Genomic DNA, 23,583 nt, shown 5'->3' on the forward strand with positions numbered 1-23,583 from the left:
GACTGCCCAGGTACAGCAGCTCCAGATGCGAGGAATGTCGTACGCAACTCGCGGACCAACATGTCGTACGCAGAGTCCTTGCAAGGGCAATTGAGTACGCGCGTATACGGGCCACCAAGAGGCTCCAAGCCAGGAACAGATACTGTACGAGGTGATTTGTAATAATTTTACATGAAAGTAAAAAAGGCTATCATTCCGTTGCCCTGGCGAGTTTTGAAGTGTGCATGGTCTCATTCTGTCACTATGTATGTCCTCTATCCACCTATGGACTTCTTGATCGAACACCACAAACATGAGAGACACAGTGTGGGGTTCCTTTGCATGCATTTTTTCACCCAGAAAAAGTGTGTACAAAATTTTACAAGTCAGTAAAATAGGGTCTAACATCAACAAATATGACCTAAATGTGTCAATAAGCTTGCAATGGGAAATCAAGATACATCTGAAGCAAATCACATGCAGAGAAAGCAGACTGGTTTTGCAGGTTGCCCAACGTATTGGTTTCTGTACGTCGTCAATTGCGGTTCAAAACGATAGGGTATCTTTGAGCGCCTGCCGGCATTGTGGAGCATGAGCACGCAGACCTTATCTTGCTGCTCCATTTCTTTCAACTTGCAGTGCATCCTCATGCGTGAAATAACCATAATAAGCAAAGATACCATCCATGATGCGCGCCAGCAGTCCCACTACAGGGTGCATTCGTGCATCTGGGCCACAGTGCATTTAACCGGCACATACTGACAATGTCGGGGCTTCCATACTCTCCAAGACAAGTGCAGTGACTCCTTCACTTGATTCATATACTTCTGTGTTGGAAGAAGACTGCAGACCACCCTCAATGGGTGCTCCGCCGTCAACACCCAACATACATCCATGCCGCATTTCCTGCATTTGCACTTTGCCGTGGTGAATCTCTGCCAGCACTTCTGAGGTAGCAAGCTGAGTTCCATACGTAGGTCTACTGAATGGCTAATTATTTACCTGTATGCCATAAGCATCAGCAGCTTCGGACTTGGATTTGAATCACCTTTCATGATAAGTGAGTGAAAGACACCTTTTGTCAAAATTGCAGTTTCTGACCTTCACCTTTTTGGCTAATCTCTTCTTCAGCCCTGCTACTTTGATGGTGTGACAGACTCAATGCTGGCATCGGTGACCAGCCTAGGGTTTCCACCTGCCGTAGAATATGCTCGCTGGCTCTTGGACGTCCTTCAAGCATCCATTGAGGGATATTTTACCTCATTGACCACAAATTCACGAATTTCGATCCATGATTGATGTCTCACAAGGCCGTGGAAGAAAACAATTCCGCCAAACGCTGCTGATGCTTACAAACTACAATACAATGGCAACTGACTTGTCTGTCGAACTAACAAGAACACTTCAGGGGAAGAACGCAATCGCCCTCAACAATGATATTTTACTCGATTTGTAAAATAATATGCCATGTAAAATTTTTACGAATCACCTCGTACCGTAAAGTCCGCTGCAAACGCCCATCCCATAGTTGCAAGATCTGCTTGCCTATGCGCACTGACCCCATGCACTGTCTCCCCTACTGTACGAAAGTGCATCTCACAACGTAGAGCGAGGAGCGTTTTTCTACGGTAAACTATGTCCATTTTCCGGGTTTCAAATGGGCACTAGTTTCGATCTAGTTCCTAGTGATTTTATGATATTGGTTGATTTATTTCGCAAATCCAAACGGGAGTAACTTCGGAATAACAAGGTAGCGCCCCCTGCACTCAACCAGTCACCTTTGGAAGTGAAGCACTCCAGGAGACAGATGCCCTGAAGCTGCTGGGAGTCATGCTTGACCCTACTCTCCTACAGAGCGCACACTCTCAGTGTGGTACTGCGCGCCTCCGAAAGGCTGGGTTTCCTACGAAAGGCAGCACCCATCCTGGACGACGATGGTCGAGTGGCAATCTACAATGGATTCGTGTGACCTCTACTTGAATATGCCCCACTGGTCTGCTCGAGCGCAGCCACAACTTATATCGCCCAGCTGGACAAAGTTCAGCAACGTGCCCTGTATTTCCTGGGACCTGGAGCCATCCTCCAAAGTCTTCATCTTCGCCAATGGTGGCAGCCCTATCAAACTTGTACAAGCAGCACTACATTCCAGGGCCTCCCCAGGTAAAGGCCATGCTTCCACCAACCAAGCCCCTTCCCGTAGCTAGAATGTGCACACGTCAAAGACGTTAGACGCAAAATGATTTCCAGCTGAAGTGAACACACCCTCGCACAACGCCTGACTACCTCCTGCAATCCTTCCCCTTCTCCGCCATCACACACTGGAACAACCTGCCTGCGGACCTCCTGCTTCAAGAACCTCATGCAAGACGCCTCCAAACCTTCAAGGTCAACGGATGTAATGATCTAATCCGAAAGAGATAGCTGTGGTCCACACAGTACCTGTCCCGATGATATTGAGACCCATTTAGTATTTACCTTTCTACTAGTACTTGCTTGTTATGGTTATTGGTTTCTTTTTTTTCTTTTTCCCTTCTGGTTTAGTTATTTCACGTATTCACATTATTTGGTGCACTACTAGCGCCTCTTTCTTGCACCAAATTATTCTTTTGCTACTTGACCATGCAACCCCCCCTTTTTTCAATGCCAGGTTGCAACGCTAACGCCGAGACCCCTGGTCGGTCAAGTTGCTCACTGTACATCCCCTGTGTCTTGTTTTGTGTTTGCGTCCACATGTCTCTTTGTAGGGCTGTGTTCCCAATAAAAAATAAAAATAAAAATATAAAAGCGAAGAACAGGCTATTGCAGGAACCAAAATACACTTCGGTGTCTCAAGCCAACATTTTAAATTCACATTTCAAATTCACACTTTGAGGGTTTGCAGTATAACTTGTTGGCTCTCAAGGTTTCCAAAACAGTGCTGACATGCCTCAAATGCTCGCTCCATGTTTTACTGAAGATAAGGATATCGTCAAGGAATACGACCACGAAATCACGTAAATAGGGCTGCAGTATTGAATTCATCAAGGCCTGGAATGTGGCAGGCGCATTGGTAAGACCAAATCCCATTACCCGAAACTGAAAATGTCCAAAGGGGGTATTAATTGCCGTTGTGGGTACATCTTTTTCACTAATTCTGATTTGGTTGTATCCCGAACGGAGGTCTAATTTCGTGAAGTAGCGAGCCCCTTGGACGGTGTCGAACAGATCGTCAATGTTCGGAAGGCAGGCTTTGTTTTTAACTGTCTTATTAGTGATCTTATTTAGATCCCGCCAGTCACAAACGATTCGTAATGACCTATCGGCCTTCTAACAAAGAACACCGGGGCTCCGTACGGGGACTTACTAGGCTCGTTGAATCCTTTACCCAGGAGGGCTGTCAGCTGCTTGTGTAGTTCATCCATCTCGGGCTTGGATAGTCGGTACGCTGCTTTGGATGTTGGCGTTGAGTTGTGTTCGACCTCAATCTCGTGGTCCACTGACCTTTCTGGGGTAAGCTGTGAAGGGAGGTCATCGGGGAACACGTCCGAGAATCTGTGCAGCAGCTCATCGACGTCACGCTGCTTGTCCGGAGGTACCTCCTTCCGAGGCTCATGGGACGAACTGTCGTCGGGGGAAGAGAGCCAAGCCGGGTAACCCTCTGCGCCTTGCCGTAGCGCATGCCTGGCTTGTTTGCCAGAGATGAACATCATCTCCGAGGGAACAGCAGCGTCGCCTGTGGGTTCACCCGCGATTAGGGATTCGGCACCCAGTTTGACCTCGTTGGTGCGGTAGTTGATAGCTGGGTTATTCCTGGTGAGACAGGGTTTTCCCAGGATCACATCATAATATCGATCAAGGGGAAAGACCGTCAGGCGCTGGTCATCGCCATAGCCTCCTACGGCCAAGCGAGCGTCGGTGGTCTCTAGCGGCCGCGAACTGGTTGATCCGTCCGCCAAGGCCACCTTTAGAACCTCCTCCACGATCTTCGTTTTCATCTTTTGTTTTATTGCGAATCGTTCCGAGAAAAAATCGGGTGTTGACCCGCAGTCGATTAACATTGTCGCTCGGTGGCCGTTCACCTTTCCGTTCACAACAAGAAGATCGTGGTCCCGCGCGTGCGAATCCAGGGCAATGTTGCTGACGTAGCTCCGCACGCACTGTGGGCCTTGAGACTCCAGGGTGTCGTCGCCATCATCGGTCTCCACGTCGTCTGTCTCCAGGCAACTAAACCTGTTGGCGACTGGCACGGTGACCTTGGGTGCTCTCTCAACGCCAGTAATCGCACCCCTCTTTTTACTGGCGTCCAACGTTTGGGTTCGAGTCACATAGACGTGCCAGATGACCAGGTCGGTGGCATATGTAGCATCGTCGTTCCGTTTCCTCGCGATTGGAACGGGGACCAGGAACCGACAGTGGACGACGTACCGGGTTCCCCTGCTGCTGTCGTACCGTAATGAAGGGCATCACTTGCGATACGGCGAGCGCTGCTTCTGTCGCCTTCTGCAGAGTTGTAGGATGCTCCTTCATGACTTCACGTTTGAGCTTCGGGACCAGGCCCCCGACAAATAGTACTGCGCGAGAGGGGCCATCCAGGTCAGTGATTAAAAAACTGAGCCGCGAGAATTCTGCGATGTAGTCTCCTAAGGCGCCGCGCTTGGAGAGGGAGAACAAACTCCACCGAGCTCTCTCTTGGTCGTACTTCACACCGTAAGCCGCCTCTAATGCCTTCTTCAAGGACGACCAGTCTGGGTATGCAGTGCCGGCTTCCAGGGAAGTCATCGACCACAGACGCGGATTTCCAGCGATATAACTGGCGGCAAACTCAGCTTCACGTTTAGGATCCGCGAAGCGCCACGAAGCCAAGGCCAACTCGACGGCAAATGCCCATTCCCGAAACGTGGTGGGATCTCCGGTGAACACGGATGGCTCCTTGACGTGTGGGCGATCACGCGGTGCAGGCTGGGAAGCTGAAGCACGAGACTCAGGAACGCACTGGGGTGACGACTGAGTAGAGGGTAGAGCTTCCTTCCGGAGACGGTTGAAGATCCAGATGCTGACGACGATAGACCTGATAGCCGAGGCAAAAACTAGGCCCACGAACGACCACAGAGGATGGAGATCCATCCTCTTGCTACCAATGTAATAGTTCTTCATTGAGCGAAGGAAGAAGAGAGCGTTTGTTACTCAATATACTGGTTATGTATATGAGAGTAGGTGTGACACAAGGTGATAAGGTGTGAGTGGTGAAAGTAGGTGTAAAACTGTTACAGAGTTTTGCACGCAGCTCTGTGGAAGATAATGCGCAAGTGCGGGCTTAGCCCGACTATCATCACACTGATCGAGTCCCTGTACCAGCATGTACCAGCAGTCCCAGAATGCTGTAAGAGTAGAAACAACGGTTAGGAGTTGGTTCCATTCCGTTAGGAAAGGTTGCATTCTATCGCCCTCCCTATTCAACATCTTCTTGCAAGAACTGGTATCTAGGTCATTAGAGGGATTCGCGGGTTCCATTAGCATTGGTGGACGCATTATAACATACCTGCGATTTGCAGATGACATTGATCTGGTGGCTGGCAGCGAAGAAGAACGGCAAGAAAATCAGCACTGAGAAAAGTAAGCTGCTGGTAACGGGAACCAGCAAAGGTCTGTCCGCAAGCATAGCCATCGACGGTAAGCAGCTCGAGCAGGTTGACGAGTTCAAATATCTGGGCAGCACGATTACTGATGATCAGCGTTCAATCAAAGAAGTGAGGAGTCGGATCGCAGCAGCCTCGGCTGCTGTTGCACGAATAGTAACAATCTGGAGCGATAGAAACATCAGTATCGGCTCGAAATTACGTCTACTCAATGCTATTGTTTTATCCATATTCCTTTATGCTAGCCAGTCTTGGAGCCTAACTGCTGAAATTGTGAAAAAAATCAAGGCTTTCGAAATGAGAAGCTATCGACGCCTTCTCAGGATTCCGTACACTCGTCACCGGACGAATGTGTCTGTTAGAGAGGAAATAAATAGTATTCACAAACAAGTCCCACTTATTGTTTCTGTTCGTAAAAGGAAATTGCAATGTTTTGGTCATATTGTTCGTTCCGGCTATGTGTCATTGACTGTTCTTCAGGGTTGTGTTGCTGGAGGTCGTGGCCGAGGTAGGCCCAGAATGTCATGGCTTGATAATGTTTTCTCATGGACTGCACTTGACGTGCAGTCCCTGCTCACTGCTGCACGCGATAGATTTTTATGGCGCTCGTTTGTTCATACTTGCTCTGTGACGCCCCGACGGCTTCAGGGCTGTGGGCGTGTGCTGATGATGATCTATTGACCGCCTGCAGACTTGGGGTGCCCAAAGGAAGATAAAGTTTGAGCCATCAAGATCTCAGGCAATACTCTTTGACCGCCACAGACCACCCCTGGATGTTGTCCCACAGCTCACATTTGATGGCATGCAGGTGCCTGAGAGCCCTCAGCTCAAGCTGCTAGGAGTGTTATTTGACAGTACTCTCTCCTTCCGGGCCCACATCCGTTCCTCGAGCCTGGACTCTACACTAAATGTTTTTGCACAGCCCTTTTATCCTATCTCCAGCTCCTTTAGTTCCTCTAATCATTCTACTCAATCTTCTTCCCACGTGTCTGTTGCGGTGATAAATGCACGCTCAATAAACAACAAACTCGGTGAACTCTCCATCCTTTGTAATGCCAAGAAGCCTGACATTATTCAGTATTCCGCCGTGACCGACCGCAAACTCCCTCTAACCCTGATCCCTTAAGAGACTATGGGTTGTTGCCATCCTGGTGCTCACTACCGCCTTCAGCAAAGTGAGAGAGATTCACTCATTTTGCCAACAGAACTTTGAAGCAATTGCTGTTGAAGCTACTCCCAAAGGTTCATCCCAACCACTGTCGTTTGCCTGCTTGTATAGACCCCCTAACCAGCACGCTGCTGACCTACAATATTTTGTAGATACTCTGCGGACTGCTCTCATTAAGCTACCTGCTTCATCATCTACCATTGTAACTGGTGATTTTAATGCCCATTGCCAGAGCTGGTGTGCCTCCGACTCAACATCTGCTGTAGGCTCTGCCTTGTGTAACCTTTTTCGCTCCATAGCACTGTCTCAACTTGTTACGTTCCCCACCCATCTTACATCCAATGGGCCCCGTGGCTGCCTGGACCTGGTCGCCACAAACATTCCCGAGAGGTTCACGTTCATTGAATCCCTGAGCCCCCTGGGTGCCTCCGATCACTTAATCGTCCTCGGCAGGCTCTCCATAGCTAAAGACATAGCACAGTCTCCAGAGTCCACATCTGACACTGCACCGCCTCGCTTCAGCCATCACTTGCTCACTCAATCGCAATGGGAAGGCGTCAATGCTGAGATTGCCGCAACTCACTGGAGTGACCTTTTATGCGGCCTTGATATTGATACAGCCGTTTCTAACTTCTCGTCTGTCCTCGAATCGTCTCTCTCAGTCTGCTCTTCTCACCGCGATCACCAGTCAACCACCAGAAACCGAAGCCGCCCTTCATGCCAGGATCCACCATGGATGACACCAGTGCTCAGGGCAGGCATTAAGAGAAAGCATGACCTCTACAGCATCTATAAAAAAATACCCTTCCCCGTCCAAAGCAACGCAGTACAAACGTCAGCGGAATATAGCAAAAACGTTATCACGTGTAGCCCATAAAGAAAAAATCCAGTCCATTACTACTTCTCTCACCGACAGCCAGCGTCCATCACTTCACTCATTTATAAGAACTCTTCGTAAATCAGCAGCGTCATTGGGCTCTAGTCCAACAGCAATCACACGGTCTTACCAAAGTTACGCCACTGCGCCTCTTGATATTGCGGATGCTCTGAATGAGCAGTTTACCAGCTTCTGCGTTAAGAATAGACCTGAATGGTTAGTTCCTCCTATCCACCAAATACCTTCAGAGTCAACGTTTACATCGCTGACGATTTCATCCCGTACTGTAGCCAGATACATACGCAGTCTCCCCAATAAGAAGTCTCCTGGTTAGGATGGTATACCAAACGAAATCCTGAAACACCTCCAAGACAGCCTAGCATATCCGTTATCGCTGCTCTTTAACATCTCTCTGTCGTCTGGAATCTTTCCCTCCGCATGGAAATACGCATTAGTGGTCCTAATTTATAAGCGCAAAGGCTGCCGGTCGGATGCAACTAACTACAGACCCATCTCCATACTGTGCTGTATTTCAAAGCTGTTTGAGCGCATTGTGTACGATCAGCTATATCGACACTTGTCCCCGTACTTGCATACCATGCAGTCTGGTTTCCGGCGAGGGGACTCCACAGCTCTGCACCTAGTCCACCTAATCCAAAACATCATGCAGTCCTGACATTTGAAAGAACATACTGGCATGTGCTTCTTTGACCTGGCGAAAGCCTTTGACACTGTTTGGCGTAGAGGCCTGATTGCCATGTTGGGTGCCTATCGCATTGGTGGCAACCTGCTTTGTTTCTTTGAAAGCTACCTAACTGACAGGTCACAGGCTGTACGCGTCGGCAACACCCTCTCGTCTCCCCAGGCAATTAATTCTGGTGTGCCGCAGGGGTCAATCCTGGAGCCACTATTCTTTTTAGTCTACGTCAATGATCTACCGATGTCTGTCCCTAATGTTTCACTGTTCGCCGATGACACCACAGTTTCCGCTTCAAGTAGTTGCAAGCAATTGCCAGTCAATGACCTCCAGAAAAAGATAAACTCCACCATTTCTTGGATGTCGACTTGGAAGCTGAGACCGAACACTAGTAAAACCAAAGTGATGTTCTTCTGTAGCGGTGCTAGTGATCACTTCTGTAATTTGTCTTTATCATGTCCTGGCAGCTCATCGACCATAGACATTGTCCATGAACATAGGCACCTTGGTATATTTATTGACGACTGTCTAACATGGGCTCCTCATGTAGACTATATTTGCAAGAAAACTAGTAGTGTTCTCGGCATACTATATCCTCATCGTTCTCATTTGCCAAATACATGCCGTTCTATGTTTTATCGCTCGTATCTATTACCTATTTTCCAGTATGCATGTCAGTCTTGCTGTAGTCGAAGTCAACATCTTGTGAACAAACTTGAAATCCAACATAAATCTCTACTTAAAATATTGTTTAACCAGCAGCGTTTATTTCCTAGTCTTGAGCTCTATTGTATCAGCAATACTCAGCCACTGCAAGATAATCGCAAACAGCAGCTTTGCGTTTTGATCCACAGAATTCGCCTTGGTGAAATTCACATTCATCTCTCCGTATTCAATTGGTTTTCTCTGTCCCGGTCCACTCGTAATAGTCTCTCACTTCCCCGTGCTAATTCAGCCGCATTTACAAACTCTCCTCTGTTTTTGTCCTACAGCCTTTGGCTGCAACATGTTAAGACATCAAAATGTCTTTCCAGCTTTAAAAATGCACTCGAATCGCATAATGTAGTACGATAGAATCTCATTGCTGGATTCTTGTCTATCCTTCTTTCTTCTCTTTTTCTATATTCCTTTCTTTTCTTTTCTTGCCGTGGTTGGCTATCACCCCTCTCTCTCACTTTGCGTGCCAATTGGTCATGAACCACGAGTTGAGTGAAATAAATAAAATAAATAAATAAAACCAATCATCAGACAACGATAGTGGAATAGGAGACTGCGTTGGTGATTATCGAAGTTGAGAGAGGTGTGTTAATACGTATAGAATCTAGTTACCTTGGTGAACTGTTAGACATACCTAGTAACTTTATGGTCTGTTTTTACTTTTACTTAATATTACCTCACCATCCAAGTTTAAATCATCACAAGTGTGGGCAGAGTTCTCTACATGTACCAAACTGAGTAGTAAAATAATATCACTTCTGTTTTGTTCTGTTTGGTACTTTTTTCTAAAGTACCATAATATACATGTACTTCTCAATTCCCGCTGATTCTCCGTTTGAAACAATGCATACTGCTAATAATTATAGACAATGTGGATCAGTTAGCAGAATTTTGATAAACTCTCGGTTGGTTAATGTCGAGCATAGTCCTCGACCAGGCACCATCGCGTCTGCATGATGAGGTGTGTCCCCGAAAAAGAGATCGTGTGTATTCAGTATATAACACAGAACTGCATAGCAGTTCGTGAAATTATCCATAATTTTAGACTTGAATATCAAATCACCAGATTCAATAACTAGATAACTGGATCCTTCTTCTGCTTTGAATTTTTACCATACAGTTTCACCACCAAGTCAACACTGTGGTACCGCATTATCTCCTGTAGCTAACGGAACTATCACCTATCCAAGTGGAGACGTGTTTCCGTCGCAGGCCTTTCTTGATTGTGATCTGGGGTATACTAAGAGTTCAGTGAAGTGGTACGCAGATTGTGAAGCAAATGGCGCATGGGCTTTTTGGAGTGGTTATCAAAGGTGCACTCGTAAGTTAACTACTATATTAAATGATTAGCCTCCTGATCTGTAAATCTTGGAAACATTTCTTGTTCTGTAAATTTCTGTAAGGAGCAGATATCACCCGACGTGGCAAGGTTTCCGACTTGACTCGAAGTTGGCTCCTTTTACCCTTGAGTTGAATTTTTCGCCACCTATGACAGGATATGGTATGTTTTTTTACTTCGTTTTAATCTACCGTATCTCCATTACGCGAAGCTGTGTAATAATAATAACAATTAGTTGCGAAATTGGTACAGAGACCTTCCGTGTAGCGTAAAGAAAAAGTACCAAGAAACTACAAGTAACGCTATAATGTCAACTAACACAACCAGTTACTAAACAATCAGCTCGCGCAATAACATTGCACGAAACTGACCGACGGTACTAACTGGCTAACAGCTCTAGCAGTTGGATGCTTACTCCAACAGCATTCCAACTCGGAAGGTGCAAAGCTAATAGGCTCCGCTGCCGTTCGCCGTGGGTCGAGAAGTGGTGGCCAGGTCACTGATGGCAAACCCACCTCAGCTCCAACCACCCACGGCACCCCAGGTGGTGGGGCCGGTGGTAGCACGAGAACAGGCGGCGCTGTCGGCACAGCGTGTTTGTCTACTGAGCTAACTGGGTTCTTACACGGCCTACCACGCTTTGGCCGCTTTGCTCTGGCTGCTGGTGGTAATAAGTGCAACGGCACATGTTGTCTGATACGTGCGTTCAGGTGTTGAAGAGTCCTACCAACGTACCGGGCAGCACAATTCCGGCACTCAAAGAGATAAACCAAATGGCTTGAAAGCTGGGGAGGTAGGACATCCTTCCTCACCATGAACGCACGTACCGTGGTGAACACGGGGATGAAGTGGGCAGCAAAGTATGTTTTATTGACCAGGGTCTTGATAGCTCTGGCCATGGTGACAGACGCGTTGCCTTTCCAAGGCAGGCATAAGTAGATAGGACACTTCCGAGGACCTGTGAATGTATCTTTGTTATTAGATTCTTGCTTCAGTATTTTGTTCAATAAGTCATGTGGGTATCCATTCTTAAGGAATATTGATCTGAGAAATTCCAGCTCGTCGTTAAGCTTCGTTTCAGAGCAGAGCCGCTTTGCTCTCCCCACCAGGTTACGTACTTATTACCACCACCAGCCAGAGCAAAGCGGCCAAAGCGTGGTAGGCCGTGGAAGAACCCAGTTAGCTCAGTAGACAAACACGCTGTGCCGACAGCGCCGCCTGTTCCCGTGCCACCACCGGCCCCACCACCTGGGGTGCCGTGGGTGGTTGGAGCTGAGGTGGGTTTGCCATCAGTGACCTGGCCACCACTTCTTGACCCACGGCGAACGGCAGCGGAGCCTACTCTAGCACAGCATCATCGTCCTGGAATGGAGGAGGGGCTACCGAGAGAAACTGAACCCTCACCTCGGCAGTTGCCCTTGCCTCCGCCTGAGCCACCCCCTTTACCTTTGGTGACTACCAAGACGGTGGTCCCCTGGTGCTGGGATCCACGGTGCCGACTGTGTCTGGACAGAGAGGGAGATCATCGACAAACCAAAATGAAACCAATATCCTTACCCATAGACCCAGAAGAAGCACAGCTACCTATTCACTTGAAATTTATGCACGGAATGGACGTGGCCCACGCAAAATGGACAGTGGAAATGGGTGTGCAGTAGCAGAGAACCCAGCAACGGTGACGCGGAGCAGCGGTCAAACGACTTGTGATGCTGTTGGAGATGATGGAGCCATGTTGAGGGCTGATAAGGAGTGCAGTGAGACTGAGCATCAAACGGATGATGAGGAAGTGACTGATGATGATGATGGTGGTGATGAGGACAATGATGATGAAGATGAGACGGAGGACGAGGATAAGGCGGAGGAGGTTGAAGGAAAGGAGCGGGATGAGACGGAAGAGAGCGACGTGAGCAAAAAGTCAGCTGTATTTTGTCACTTGTTATCACGTCCAGATTGTCTTAGTGTGTACGATGATTCTCACTTTTCTGTTTTGTGCCGTGCAAGTTATGTTAAGCAGTTGAAGGTTCTGGAAGCTGTATGTATTCGTGTGCATAATCCTGTTCTTTGTAAACAAAAGAAGCATGTAGTCGCGCTAAAGTTGTTCTCGTAGCTGGTTATCAGATGTAAATGTTGTGTCAGGTTGCACTGTATCACCTCATGCTTTGTGCCTGCACTCAGTTATATATGTTAGCACTATGTTTGACACCTATTATGTAATGCTGTAGCACTTCCTTTTTTTTGTTCACACTTTTAATTATGCTGTTATAAAATGTTCTATTTTTTTTACACAGTACCCTCCGTTCCGATACTATTCACTGATGGGCGGAACACGAAAATCGATTTTGAAGAATATAAAAATACTTAAAAATTTCCATGAACTCGTTGTTGTCTGGCCATGTCTGCATCGATTATACTCTTAATTGCACTAATAAAATTGCTTTTTCCACGCCGACTCTATAATAATAACAATTATAATTAATATAAAGAATTGCCAATTTTAGGTAAGAAAAGTTGAAAACAAGCTGGTTCGGTCTGCGTTCACTACGAGAAATATTGATTTAAAAAGGGGTAAGATATGAGGTTGAAAGTAGATGTATTTAATGGTGAACTAGCTGTGCTAGTACTTGTTAGCAACAATCCGAACTAGCGCACACACACTGCACTGCATTGCTTTGTACTGCATTCAAGACTGACGTCATGCGCTTTGTTTTGCTGCGTAATCACAAATGGCACCAGCCCATTTTGTCATGAATGTCACCACATCATGAAGACTACTTCATATCAATTTGAAGTTGCAAGTATAGACTCCCGCATTGCATGATCATATCGTAATTAATCAACAGACAGTCCAACTTGCCATAACATTTTATTATCATATTCCAAATACATTTGAGTTGGGACTTACGATGTCCAACGACGACTCTGATTACCCAGCTGATGGCACGCGTACATTGTGAATCCGAGTATTCCCAATGTCGCCTCCATCTCATCATATAATTATACTCTCCTGCATGTTTGTCTCTGCTGCTCATCACAAACTACTTACATCTGAACTTGTTTTCTTCTTCTCTGAATGCACTCGTTGCTAGCTGCCGAGATTTGTTTTCTTGTAGTTGCATCATTGCATTCCGCATGATCCGCGCTTGCATGATGCACGCACGCACGCACACACATACGGTGGTGGTTGGCAAGTTTTGATTAGGGTTGAAGGTGAAGTTTTTAGAAAGGAAACTGTGGTATGAGAATGAGTCTGATGAGTCTGTCTTCCCCTACCGTTCTCGACATGGTGCTGTGACCAGGATTCGAACCTGGGTTACTACATGATCCGCGCTTGCATGATGCACGCACGCACGCACACACATACGGTGGTGGTTGGCAAGTTTTGATTAGGGTTGAAGGTGAAGTTTTTAGAAAGGAAACTGTGGTATGAGAATGAGTCTGATGAGTCTGTCTTCCCCTACCGTTCTCGACATGGTGCTGTAGAGACCAGGATTTGGAACCAACGCGTCCAACAACTTTCGTTTTTTTACGATGGACGGAGAGGTTGAACAGACAACAACGAACGATGGAGAGGAGTCCTTGGATCAGACGACTGAGAAGCAAAGCACATCTCACGTCCTGGACCAAGTGGTTTACAACGACCTAGTCAAGAAGCGAGGCAGGGCCAAGGGAAGGGTGACGCGAGTAAGGAGGAGGATCGAACATGAACTCCGTAAAACGGAGGAGAAATTCGTTAGTCTGTTGTCACTTCAGAGTGATGTTGAGAAAATCCTACCCTTGATTGACACAGTGAACGACCTGTCCGAGCAGATTGGTACCCTGCTGGAGAACTGCGAGGCAGACGAGCGTGTGGAAGACGCACTAATTGATTTGGAAGCCTGGGATGATGGCTTTGACCACGAATGCACAAGTGTGTCGGACGCACGTGCACTACTCGACTATAGAGGGGTAGGGACACATTCACCAGTGGTGACGGAGCTTGCTGCAGAGGCAGCAACACCCCAGAAGGCCACCCGGCACGATACAACACAGGAGGTAGTGGTCGTGGACAGTGATGGGACGGACAGGCCCACGGGCGAACTGCTGGAATCAAAGGAATTGCCGGCAACAGGCACGGGCGACACGGAATCTGCTGCAGGCAGACTGGACAGCCCTAGCACGGGTGTGGAGGCAAGGCGTAGCACAATGTCCACAGGCACGGACATCAGTGCTACTACTCAGAACCCTGTGGCTCAGGCTCAGCATACGGATACAACACAGGCCCAGCCAACTGTCCCGACACCAACCAATTCCCCGGACATGATACAGGCCATGGCATTAGCGGCAGCCCACGCTGCAACCGCGGCAGCTGGCCTCAGTACTGCCCCACAGCCATCACGCCTCAACGTCCAGCTGCCAAAGCTGACTCTACCGTCCTTTTCTGGCAAGGTGATTGAGTGGCCAGAGTTTTGGGAGCGATTCCAGTCTTCCATCGACAACCAGCCCATTGCGGATGTCAGCAAGTTCTCATACCTGAAATCTTGCCTTTCCGGCGATGCGGCGAAGGCCATAGCGGGCATCTCATTGACAAGTGCAAACTATACCACCGTCAAGGATCTGTTGAAGACGAAGTATGGTTCAGCGGAGATCATCATTGCATCCCTGTACAGCCGTTTGGAAGCACTACCGGCACCACCCAACAGGCCCATGGAGATCCATCGAAGTTTCGAAACTGTGGAGTGTCTCCTTCGACAGCTGGAAACACAGGGAGAGAAGTTGGCAGATCAACGTCTCCTGTGCCAAAAGCTGTGGGGCAAGGTTCCACTCGAGGTTGCCACCAAGTTTGAGGAGTGGCGTGGTATCAGCAACGCCGGCCAGCCCTGGAAACTAACCACTCTACGAGAGTATATGGCCAAGTACACAACTCTACAAGAGCAACTCCGCCAGCGGACTGGCCAAGGCCCTCCGAACAAACCTGACGCTGTTGGAGTGCAGCCAAAGCAACTCTTTAGCACAGCGGATGCACTGGCAGCTCACCCTGATACCCAAGGACGACCACAACGTTCCCGTCGTGGTTGCATATTCTGCGATGGCCAACATATGGACAACGATTGCTCACGCTACACATCTTCTGCTGCCAGGAAACAACGATTAATGGAGCTACGTCGTTGCTTTATTTGCTTGGGTTCCGGTCACCGCAGCCAGGAATGTTACCGACGGCAAACACAGACCTGCCGGATGTGCAAGCGCCCAAGTCACCATCACCATACCATCTGCTCGCAGAGTCGCCAGCCATCTGGTGTAGGTTCGCATTCCACCCGACGAGCTGACGGTTCATCTTCCACGGCAGCGGTGGCAACTTCTGACACTACAACCGCTACTTGCACACCCACTCAGGTTCCAGGTCAGGCAGTTGCTTCGGACCAGACAGTTGCTTCGGACCAGTCATCGTGTCTCCTGCAAGCAACAGGATCAACTGTCACACTCCAAACCGCCACAACGAATGTGCAAGGCAACAATGGTACAATCACCACCGCTCGCGTTCTTCTTGATTCAGGCAGCCATCGCACGTACTTCACGGAGGCTTTGGCAAGGCAGCTCTCCCTGCGCCATACTCGCCATGAATGGCTGTCCGTGTCAACCTTTGGTGCCACCAAACACCACACAGCACAGGTACCGATCTCCGACCTGTTCATTCATCTCAAGGATGGTACAACGAAGGCCATCGAAGGCAGCGTCTTACCGCACATCACAAACCCGGTTCTCCGTCCTGCGGTTGCACACCCCGACATCACGACCTTGCAGCAACTGCAACACGACAACCAGTTAGCTGATGCGATTAACGCCGAAGATGAACGGCTAAAGATCGACATACTCATTGGGTCTGATTATCTGTGGGACTTCGTGCAGGGCCATGTGCAACCTCTACCATCAGGCCTCAACCTTCTGCCAACCTCCCTCGGCTACGTGGTCACCGGCAAGACGGACACCTCTCCCACCACTGCCCTACCGGCAACCACTCTGATCGCAGCCGCAGCCGACGTTTCACACGAGGAGGTTCTGCCTCTTAAGCAGTCCATTCCGGATTTGTGGAGCCTCGAAACGCTTGGGATAGAGCACCCGTCTCCCGTGAAAGACGATGACGTAGCCTTGCAACATTTCCACTCAACAGTGGAGTGCACCGATAATCGCTACATCGTTCGCTGGCCATGGAACGGCCAGCAGCAGTTTCTCCCGGACAACTACGGATTGACGTTGGGCCGGTTCCGGACTCTATCGCGGCGGCTAAGCACCGACTCGTCACTACTTGAGCAGTATGACAAGGTGATCCAGCAGCAAGCCGACATGGGCATCATTGAGCAGATGACACCGGATTCTGTCACTGGTCCGCAACTCCATTATCTACCCCACCAGCCAGTTCTAACTCCAACGAAGACGACGACCAAGTTGCGTGTCGTTTATGATGCCTCGGCCAAGGCACGGCGTCACAACAAGAGCTTGAACAACTGTCTGCTACGTGGACCCGTGTTGCTCCCCAACCTTGCCGGAGTTCTTATGCGACTCCGCATCACACCCATTCTGCTGGTAGCCGATATCGAGAAGGCATTCTTGCAACTTGACATCTGGCCGCCAGACCGGGACGTGACACGCTTCCTATGGTATCGCGATCCAACTAATCCCACAGCAACTCCGGACAACATCGCGGTCTATCGGTTTCGGAGAGTACCGTTCGGCATCGTGAGCAGTCCATTTCTGCTAGCGGCAACAATCCAACACCATCTAGCAAATGATGAAGATGCGGATGTCGGTCGCTTGGTGTCCCGCAATATCTACGTGGATAACGTATTCATCGGTGTCGACACCCCGGAAGAAGGGTACGATATGTGCAACCGAACTACATCCGTATTCTCTCGCTCGTCCATGCGGCTACGTGAGTGGGCATCTAACAACAGCCACGCTACGACAGCTATGGATGCCAAGGAAAGGGCACAGGGCGACAGTGTCAACGTTCTTGGAATCACGTGGCACACCAAGGATGACAGTCTACAGCTCGCTTGTCCTCGAACCCAACCCAGCACCGACCCGGTTTGGACTAAGCGCGCTGTCCTGAAGTATGCTGCATCATTGTACGATCCATTGGGACTGGTTGCTCCGGTCACATTTCGTATCAAGGTCTTCTTACGCTCTCTGTGGCAAGCTGGTATGGACTGGGACACGGTCTTGACTGGACACCTACTGGACACCTGGCTGACCCTCCATGCAGCCTCGAGCGAGGTCAGCTCGTTATCGTTCCCCAGGCAAATCAACCCAATTGCTAATGGAACCGATGCTACCTACCAGCTACACGTCTTCACCGATGCGTCACAACTGGGCTTTGCAACTGTGGTCTACCTCCGCACAACCATAGCCATGATGACAACCTGTGAGCTCCTCTTCGGCAAGACACGTCTTGCACCGCTGAAGTCCAAGGACGGCAAGCCTAACGGTCTCACCCTGCCACGGCTGGAACTTCTTGGCGTGACGATTGGTTCACGGGCAGCCCGATTCTGCAAAGATGAACTCGATCTCCCACTTACCAGCATCACCCTATGGACGGACGCGCGTTGTGTTCTGCATTGGATCAAATCATCCAAGCCACTGTCCGTATTCGTGGCCAACCGTGTGTCAGAGATTCGTACTTGCGGCGAGTTCTTGTCCTTCCGCCATGTTCCTGGAGAGTGCAACCCTGCTGATGTCGCTAGCCGAGGCGGTTTGGTGGCCGATCTTCAGGAGTCATGGTGGCACGGTCCGGACTGGTTACGTACCACATCAGATCACTGGCCAGACGAGGACCTCACACTCTCAGCTGACGAATCCGACCTAGCCAGCAAGGAGGAGCAAGCACCAACGCTTCATACCGCAAGCCTGGTGACTGGTGGCAGCGATCGTGCTACTGACCAACCTAGTCCACACACCATTCCATCTGGTCTCGGCAGCGTGCTTACGAGAGCAAGCAGTTTGAGGAAGGTCCTGAGAATCACTGCTCTGTGCATGAAGTTCCTGAAGAAACTGCGTCCCAACTCACCACGTCTCTCTCAGATCAGCAACAGCTACGACATCGTGTCACAAGACATACAGGCTGCGCGAGATTGGTGGACTCGAATGGTACAACGCGAGGCCTTCCCTGACATCTTCAAAGCTATCAAGACCAATGCCAAGCACAGTTCAGTTGCTAACCTTGGTGTTGTGATCGACGACGACAGCATACTGCGATGCGCCGGAAGACTGAGCAACGCTGAACTACCAACTGACCAGAAACTACCGAAGCTGCTACCAACGTATCACGCGTTCACGAAGCATGTCATCAGCGAAGTCCATGGACGGCTTCTGCATGCAGGTGTTCGACACACCCTGGCCCAGACAAGGCAAGAGTTCTGGATCATACGTGGCCGTGCTATCGTTCGCCGTATCCTGGATCAGTGCTCGGTTTGCCGAAGACACGAAGGGCGTCCGTTCAAGTTGCCGTCCATGCCCCCATGGCCCAAGGAACGGATTACCAGAGCACTTCCATTCACGTACGTTGGTCTTGACTACCTCGGACCGCTATTGATCCGCACCGGCACGGAGAAAGGCAAGGTATGGATCAACCTAGTAACCTGCCTAACCACACGAGCTGTACACCTGGACATAGTCTCTGGCCTATCTGCAGCAGCCTTCTTGAACAGCATGAGACGGTTCGCGGCGAGACGAGGCAAGCCAAAGTCTATTGTGTGTGACAACGCACCCCAGTTCAAGTTGGTACGCTCTGTCCTGGACGATCATCTGAAGCTGATTCTTGCCAACCCAGACCTGCTATCGTATCTCTCAACGGAGAATATCGAATGGAGCTTCACAACAGAGTTTGCGCCATGGAAGGGCGGTGTGTACGAGAGGCTGGTGAGCATTGTCAAGAGAGCCTTGAGGAAGAGTCTTGGAAGGTGCCTCCTGACTCTAGACCAGCTCGCAACCCTGACAGCCGAAGTGGAAGGCATGATCAATACGAGGCCGCTCACATATGTTGACGACGACGATGTGTCCTCATTCTCACCCCTGACACCGTCACATTTCCTCTGTGGAGGAAGAACGGCAACCGGTTTTCAGACGGACAGCGACGAGGAGGACGGTCCGGAGACACCAGCAGCCAAGGTCACGAGGATGTGGAAACGGCAACAGATACAACTGGATGTAGCATGGAAGGTGTGGGAAGATGAATACCTCCCTGCTCTGCGCGAAGCATCAATGAGTCAACACCGACAGTCACGGAGTAGCATCTCTCGGACACCAACAGTCGGAGAAGTGGTCGTAATCCAAGAGACCGGCCAGCCACGTGGAAGTTGGAGACTCGGCAGAGTGGTAGAAATCTTACCTGGAGTCGATGGCCAAGTCAGAGCTGTCAAGCTGAAGACGGCTAAATCGAAGGCAGTGTTGTCGAGACCGATCAGCAAGCTCTATCCGCTCGAGCTGCACGTTGTGGATGACGTCGGAGCAGTGGAGGCTGGTGATATGGAACACCGCCCGGCACCGGCGACGGCTATGGAACAGGCAATGGCGGACGAAGCTGCTCCAACCATGTTCCAGCCTAGGCGGGCAAATCGCAAAGCAGCAGAGAAGGCCCGTGAGCGTATCGCAGAGTGGCTAAGATAACTTTCGTTGTCGGGAATGTCATGAATGTCACCACATCATGAAGACTACTTCATATCAATTTGAAGTTGCAAGTATAGACTCCCGCATTGCATGATCATATCGTAATTAATCAACAGACAGTCCAACTTGCCATAACATTTTATTATCATATTCCAAATACATTTGAGTTGGGACTTACGATGTCCAACGACGACTCTGATTACCCAGCTGATGGCACGCGTACATTGTGAATCCGAGTATTCCCAATGTCGCCTCCATCTCATCATATAATTATACTCTCCTGCATGTTTGTCTCTGCTGCTCATCACAAACTACTTACATCTGAACTTGTTTTCTTCTTCTCTGAATGCACTCGTTGCTAGCTGCCGAGATTTGTTTTCTTGTAGTTGCATCATTGCATTCCGCATGATCCGCGCTTGCATGATGCACGCACGCACGCACACACATACGGTGGTGGTTGGCAAGTTTTGATTAGGGTTGAAGGTGAAGTTTTTAGAAAGGAAACTGTGGTATGAGAATGAGTCTGATGAGTCTGTCTTCCCCTACCGTTCTCGACACATTTTGCAGAAAAGAAAAACAAATCTTGCTTGCCCTGTTGTGCTCTTCCCGACAACGGATCGTGCTTCAGCAGTGTTTCAGGAATAAAGGGCTCTTCCAGACATAGGATCGTGCTTCAGCAGTATTTCTTTTACTTTCATAGCTTTGCTGCCAGCCCGAGTGTCACCTCGACACTGTATTTCTTCAGTAGGTCTGACTTCTGTTTTTGGTGGACAAAATCATCTCTGGCGTTGATTGCTTTCTTGCTTCGACTTCTGCGGCGCCTTTGTTCTCGTACTCCCCTTTATGTACAAGTGTTGTGCAGACCCTACTTTAATATAGTCTGTCTCATTTTGTCCTGAGATGCTTTGATGCATAGTGATTATGACGCTCATCATACGCTCCCTTGTCACTGGACAGTTCTGTCCGTTTGGTGTTAACGAATTCAAATAAAGAAAACAAACAACAAACAAAAACCTAACTGTCGACACTGTCAAGGCAATGCCTTGCCAAGCCCTCCTCGGCGAGCCTTCTCAGCGCGGCTTGAATCCGAAAGGAAACTTAGTAAAAGTATTTACAGGACCGTTTGCTGGCACAACTAGCCATTGGTAGTGAGGTCTGCTCCGGCCAGGATAACCAGCAACATGACAGTGCGGACACAGCTCGCGAGCCCAGAAGCCCGACGTGCACCAATGCATCCTCCGCCAGCTAAGGTGACGCGGGCTCAACGGATCTCTGCGCTCCCGTGCGGCACGAGGTGTAGTCGGCTTTGTCGGCCGCCATTTTATTATTATCGGAGAGCATTGTGCCGCTCCTCACCCAAGACCAAGGCAATGCGGCTGCTGCCGCCACTACGCCAGGTCAAGCTCCTGTAACCCACCCGATCAGCCACCTGCACCAGCTGTACCCAAGGCTGTGCAAGAACGTATCTTGCGAGGGGAGTTCGTAGATTTTTCAAGTTTGTTGCCTGAAATTCTTGCACACTTCCGTCCCAACATTCCGGCTGGTGCACAGCCCAAATAACGATAGCCAGCTAAATATCGTTGAGTCGGATGACGCGAAGCAGGTACGTCGCAAGGTTCATGATAATTATACATGTAGCTACCCGGCTCGAGGCATGGACCACATACATGTCCGTTATCACGGCTGCTGCCCTACACCGCACTGCTGAACTGATGAACTGATTGCGTACCAGCAGTTGATCCTGACTGCTAACCGCCAGTTCTTCCCAAGCGCTTGGCTAGAGTACGGCCGCCAGCTGCGGATGCTCGTGGCCCAGTAACAAGGCACGAAGAGGTTGGACGCCATCCACGTGAACCTATGGCAGATAGCTGTCACAGGCCATGTACACCCAAAATGCGCTCAATGTAAGACGGTCCATCCAGGGGCGGTTTGTGTCCTTTTCGTCCCCAAGCCAGCAGCATTTACCTCCAGTGGTCGCAACCATACCAGCGACGGCCAAGAAATCTGCCGCAACTTCAATGGAGGTCGCTGTTCTTCGTCGTCGTGCCGCTTCTCCCACACCTGCAGCCAGTGTGGCAAGGACCACCCATGCATCATGTGCAACCAGCAGCAGCGCGGAGCCAATCGGCCACCCCGCCGCTCCTAGCAGAATGGCTACTGAATCGCTTGACTCGGTACTTAGCTTCTTTCCTATACACTCTGCAGACACCACACTGCTAGCTGACCACTTTGCCCGCCTGTTACATAACCACTGAGATCAATCATGTGTTGCGTATGTTCTCCATGGCATGCGCCGTGCCTTTACTCTTGGATCTGCCGGCCAACACGAAATTTCGGTTTTCTCTAATAATCTACCCTTGGCTTTCACTCACTCGGCATCTTTATCCGAGCAATTAGCTGCTTCCTGCGCCCGCAGCGAGACCACAGGCCCATTTCCGTCACCTCCATATCAGTTCATGCGCCGCTCTGGTATTGGTGCCATCCCCAAAAAGAACGGCAAGCTGCGAATGATCCACCATCTGTCTAGTCCGGAAGGCACCAGCGCGAACGACAGTATTCCTGCCGAGCCGCTCTCTCTCTGCACTACGCGAGCCTTGACAACGCCATCAACATCATCATGTCATGCCCACAGCCTGTGTATTTGTCCAAGCTCGATGTACGCAGTGCATTTCGGCAGATCCCAGTCCGCGGTCAGGACTTCGCTGGGAAGGCTCCTACTACTACGAGCGCTTTCTGCCTTTCGGCCTCCGCTCCAGCCCAGCCGTCTTTGACTCAGTAGCCACAGCAGTCAACAGGTTCATGCAGCACGAGTTTGCTATAGATCACCGCCTTCATTACCTCGATGACTTTCTTGATATCTCCACTGGTTTGGCTGCAGCCAACCGGCAACTCACCATCCCCCTCCGGGCATTCACGTATCTCGGTACTCCTCTTTGCTCCATCCCAGCTCGAAGGGCCATCACCACCATTGACCTTCCTTGGTATTGTCCTGGACTGCGAGCGCCACGAAGCTCGGCTACCAGAGGACAAGCTGTCCGAGATCCGTGCGCCACTCATGACTACCATCAGCGAGCGCAGCATCGGCCAGCGTCAACTCCAGTCCCTTCTGGGGAAGCTCACTTCTGCTGCCCGAGTCATCGTTCCGGGACACACATTCATGCGTGAACTATGATCATCGTGCCCTGAACTGTATCTGTGTATGCGAGTGCGGTGCATAAAGCCCACCTTGAGAATGAGTTTGCCGGCCCCTTAGTAGATGCGTGGCTTCTAAAGAGGGTGTTGAAGGGCATCCAGCGATGCCATGGTACGGCTGTACTCACCCATCGCCTTCCTATAACTATGCCAATCCTACGACATCTGACGGATGCACGCCGGAAAAGTAGTATCCTGAATGGCCATGACAAGCTGCTCTACCAAGCCTCCGTGCTGCGTCTTTGGATTTCTTCGGTGTGCTGAATTCTCTAATGGCATCACACGGGGCTGTACTAGCTCCCCTGGTGACGGACGCCTGCAACTCTTCCTGCTTTCATTCAAGACGGACCCATTCGGTAA

At 49.8% G+C, this 23,583-nt stretch overlaps 1 protein-coding gene and 1 long non-coding RNA gene across 2 annotated transcripts in view; both read left to right on the top strand.

Annotated features, from left to right (window-relative positions):
• LOC135818937 (uncharacterized) overlaps positions 1 to 10,272 on the top strand; it is a 44,177-nt gene extending 33,905 nt beyond the window's left edge. Inside the window, exon 4 of the long non-coding RNA XR_010553829.1 lies at positions 10,174 to 10,272. This is a non-coding gene — a long non-coding RNA (uncharacterized LOC135818937). The remainder of the gene's footprint in view (positions 1 to 10,173) is intronic.
• A 3,648-nt stretch (positions 10,273 to 13,920) lies between these two features.
• Positions 13,921 to 20,031, top strand: LOC135820188 (uncharacterized). The gene has a single exon (XM_065333500.1). The coding sequence runs from the start codon at positions 13,921 to 13,923 to the stop codon at positions 20,029 to 20,031; it is 6,111 nt and encodes a 2,036-aa protein (XP_065189572.1).
• The last annotated feature ends 3,552 nt before the right edge of the window (positions 20,032 to 23,583 follow it).

The sequence above is a fragment of the Sycon ciliatum genome, chromosome 6 (assembly GCF_964019385.1).
Source record: "Sycon ciliatum chromosome 6, ocSycCili1.1, whole genome shotgun sequence".
Classification (NCBI taxonomy): domain Eukaryota; kingdom Metazoa; phylum Porifera; class Calcarea; order Leucosolenida; family Sycettidae; genus Sycon; species Sycon ciliatum.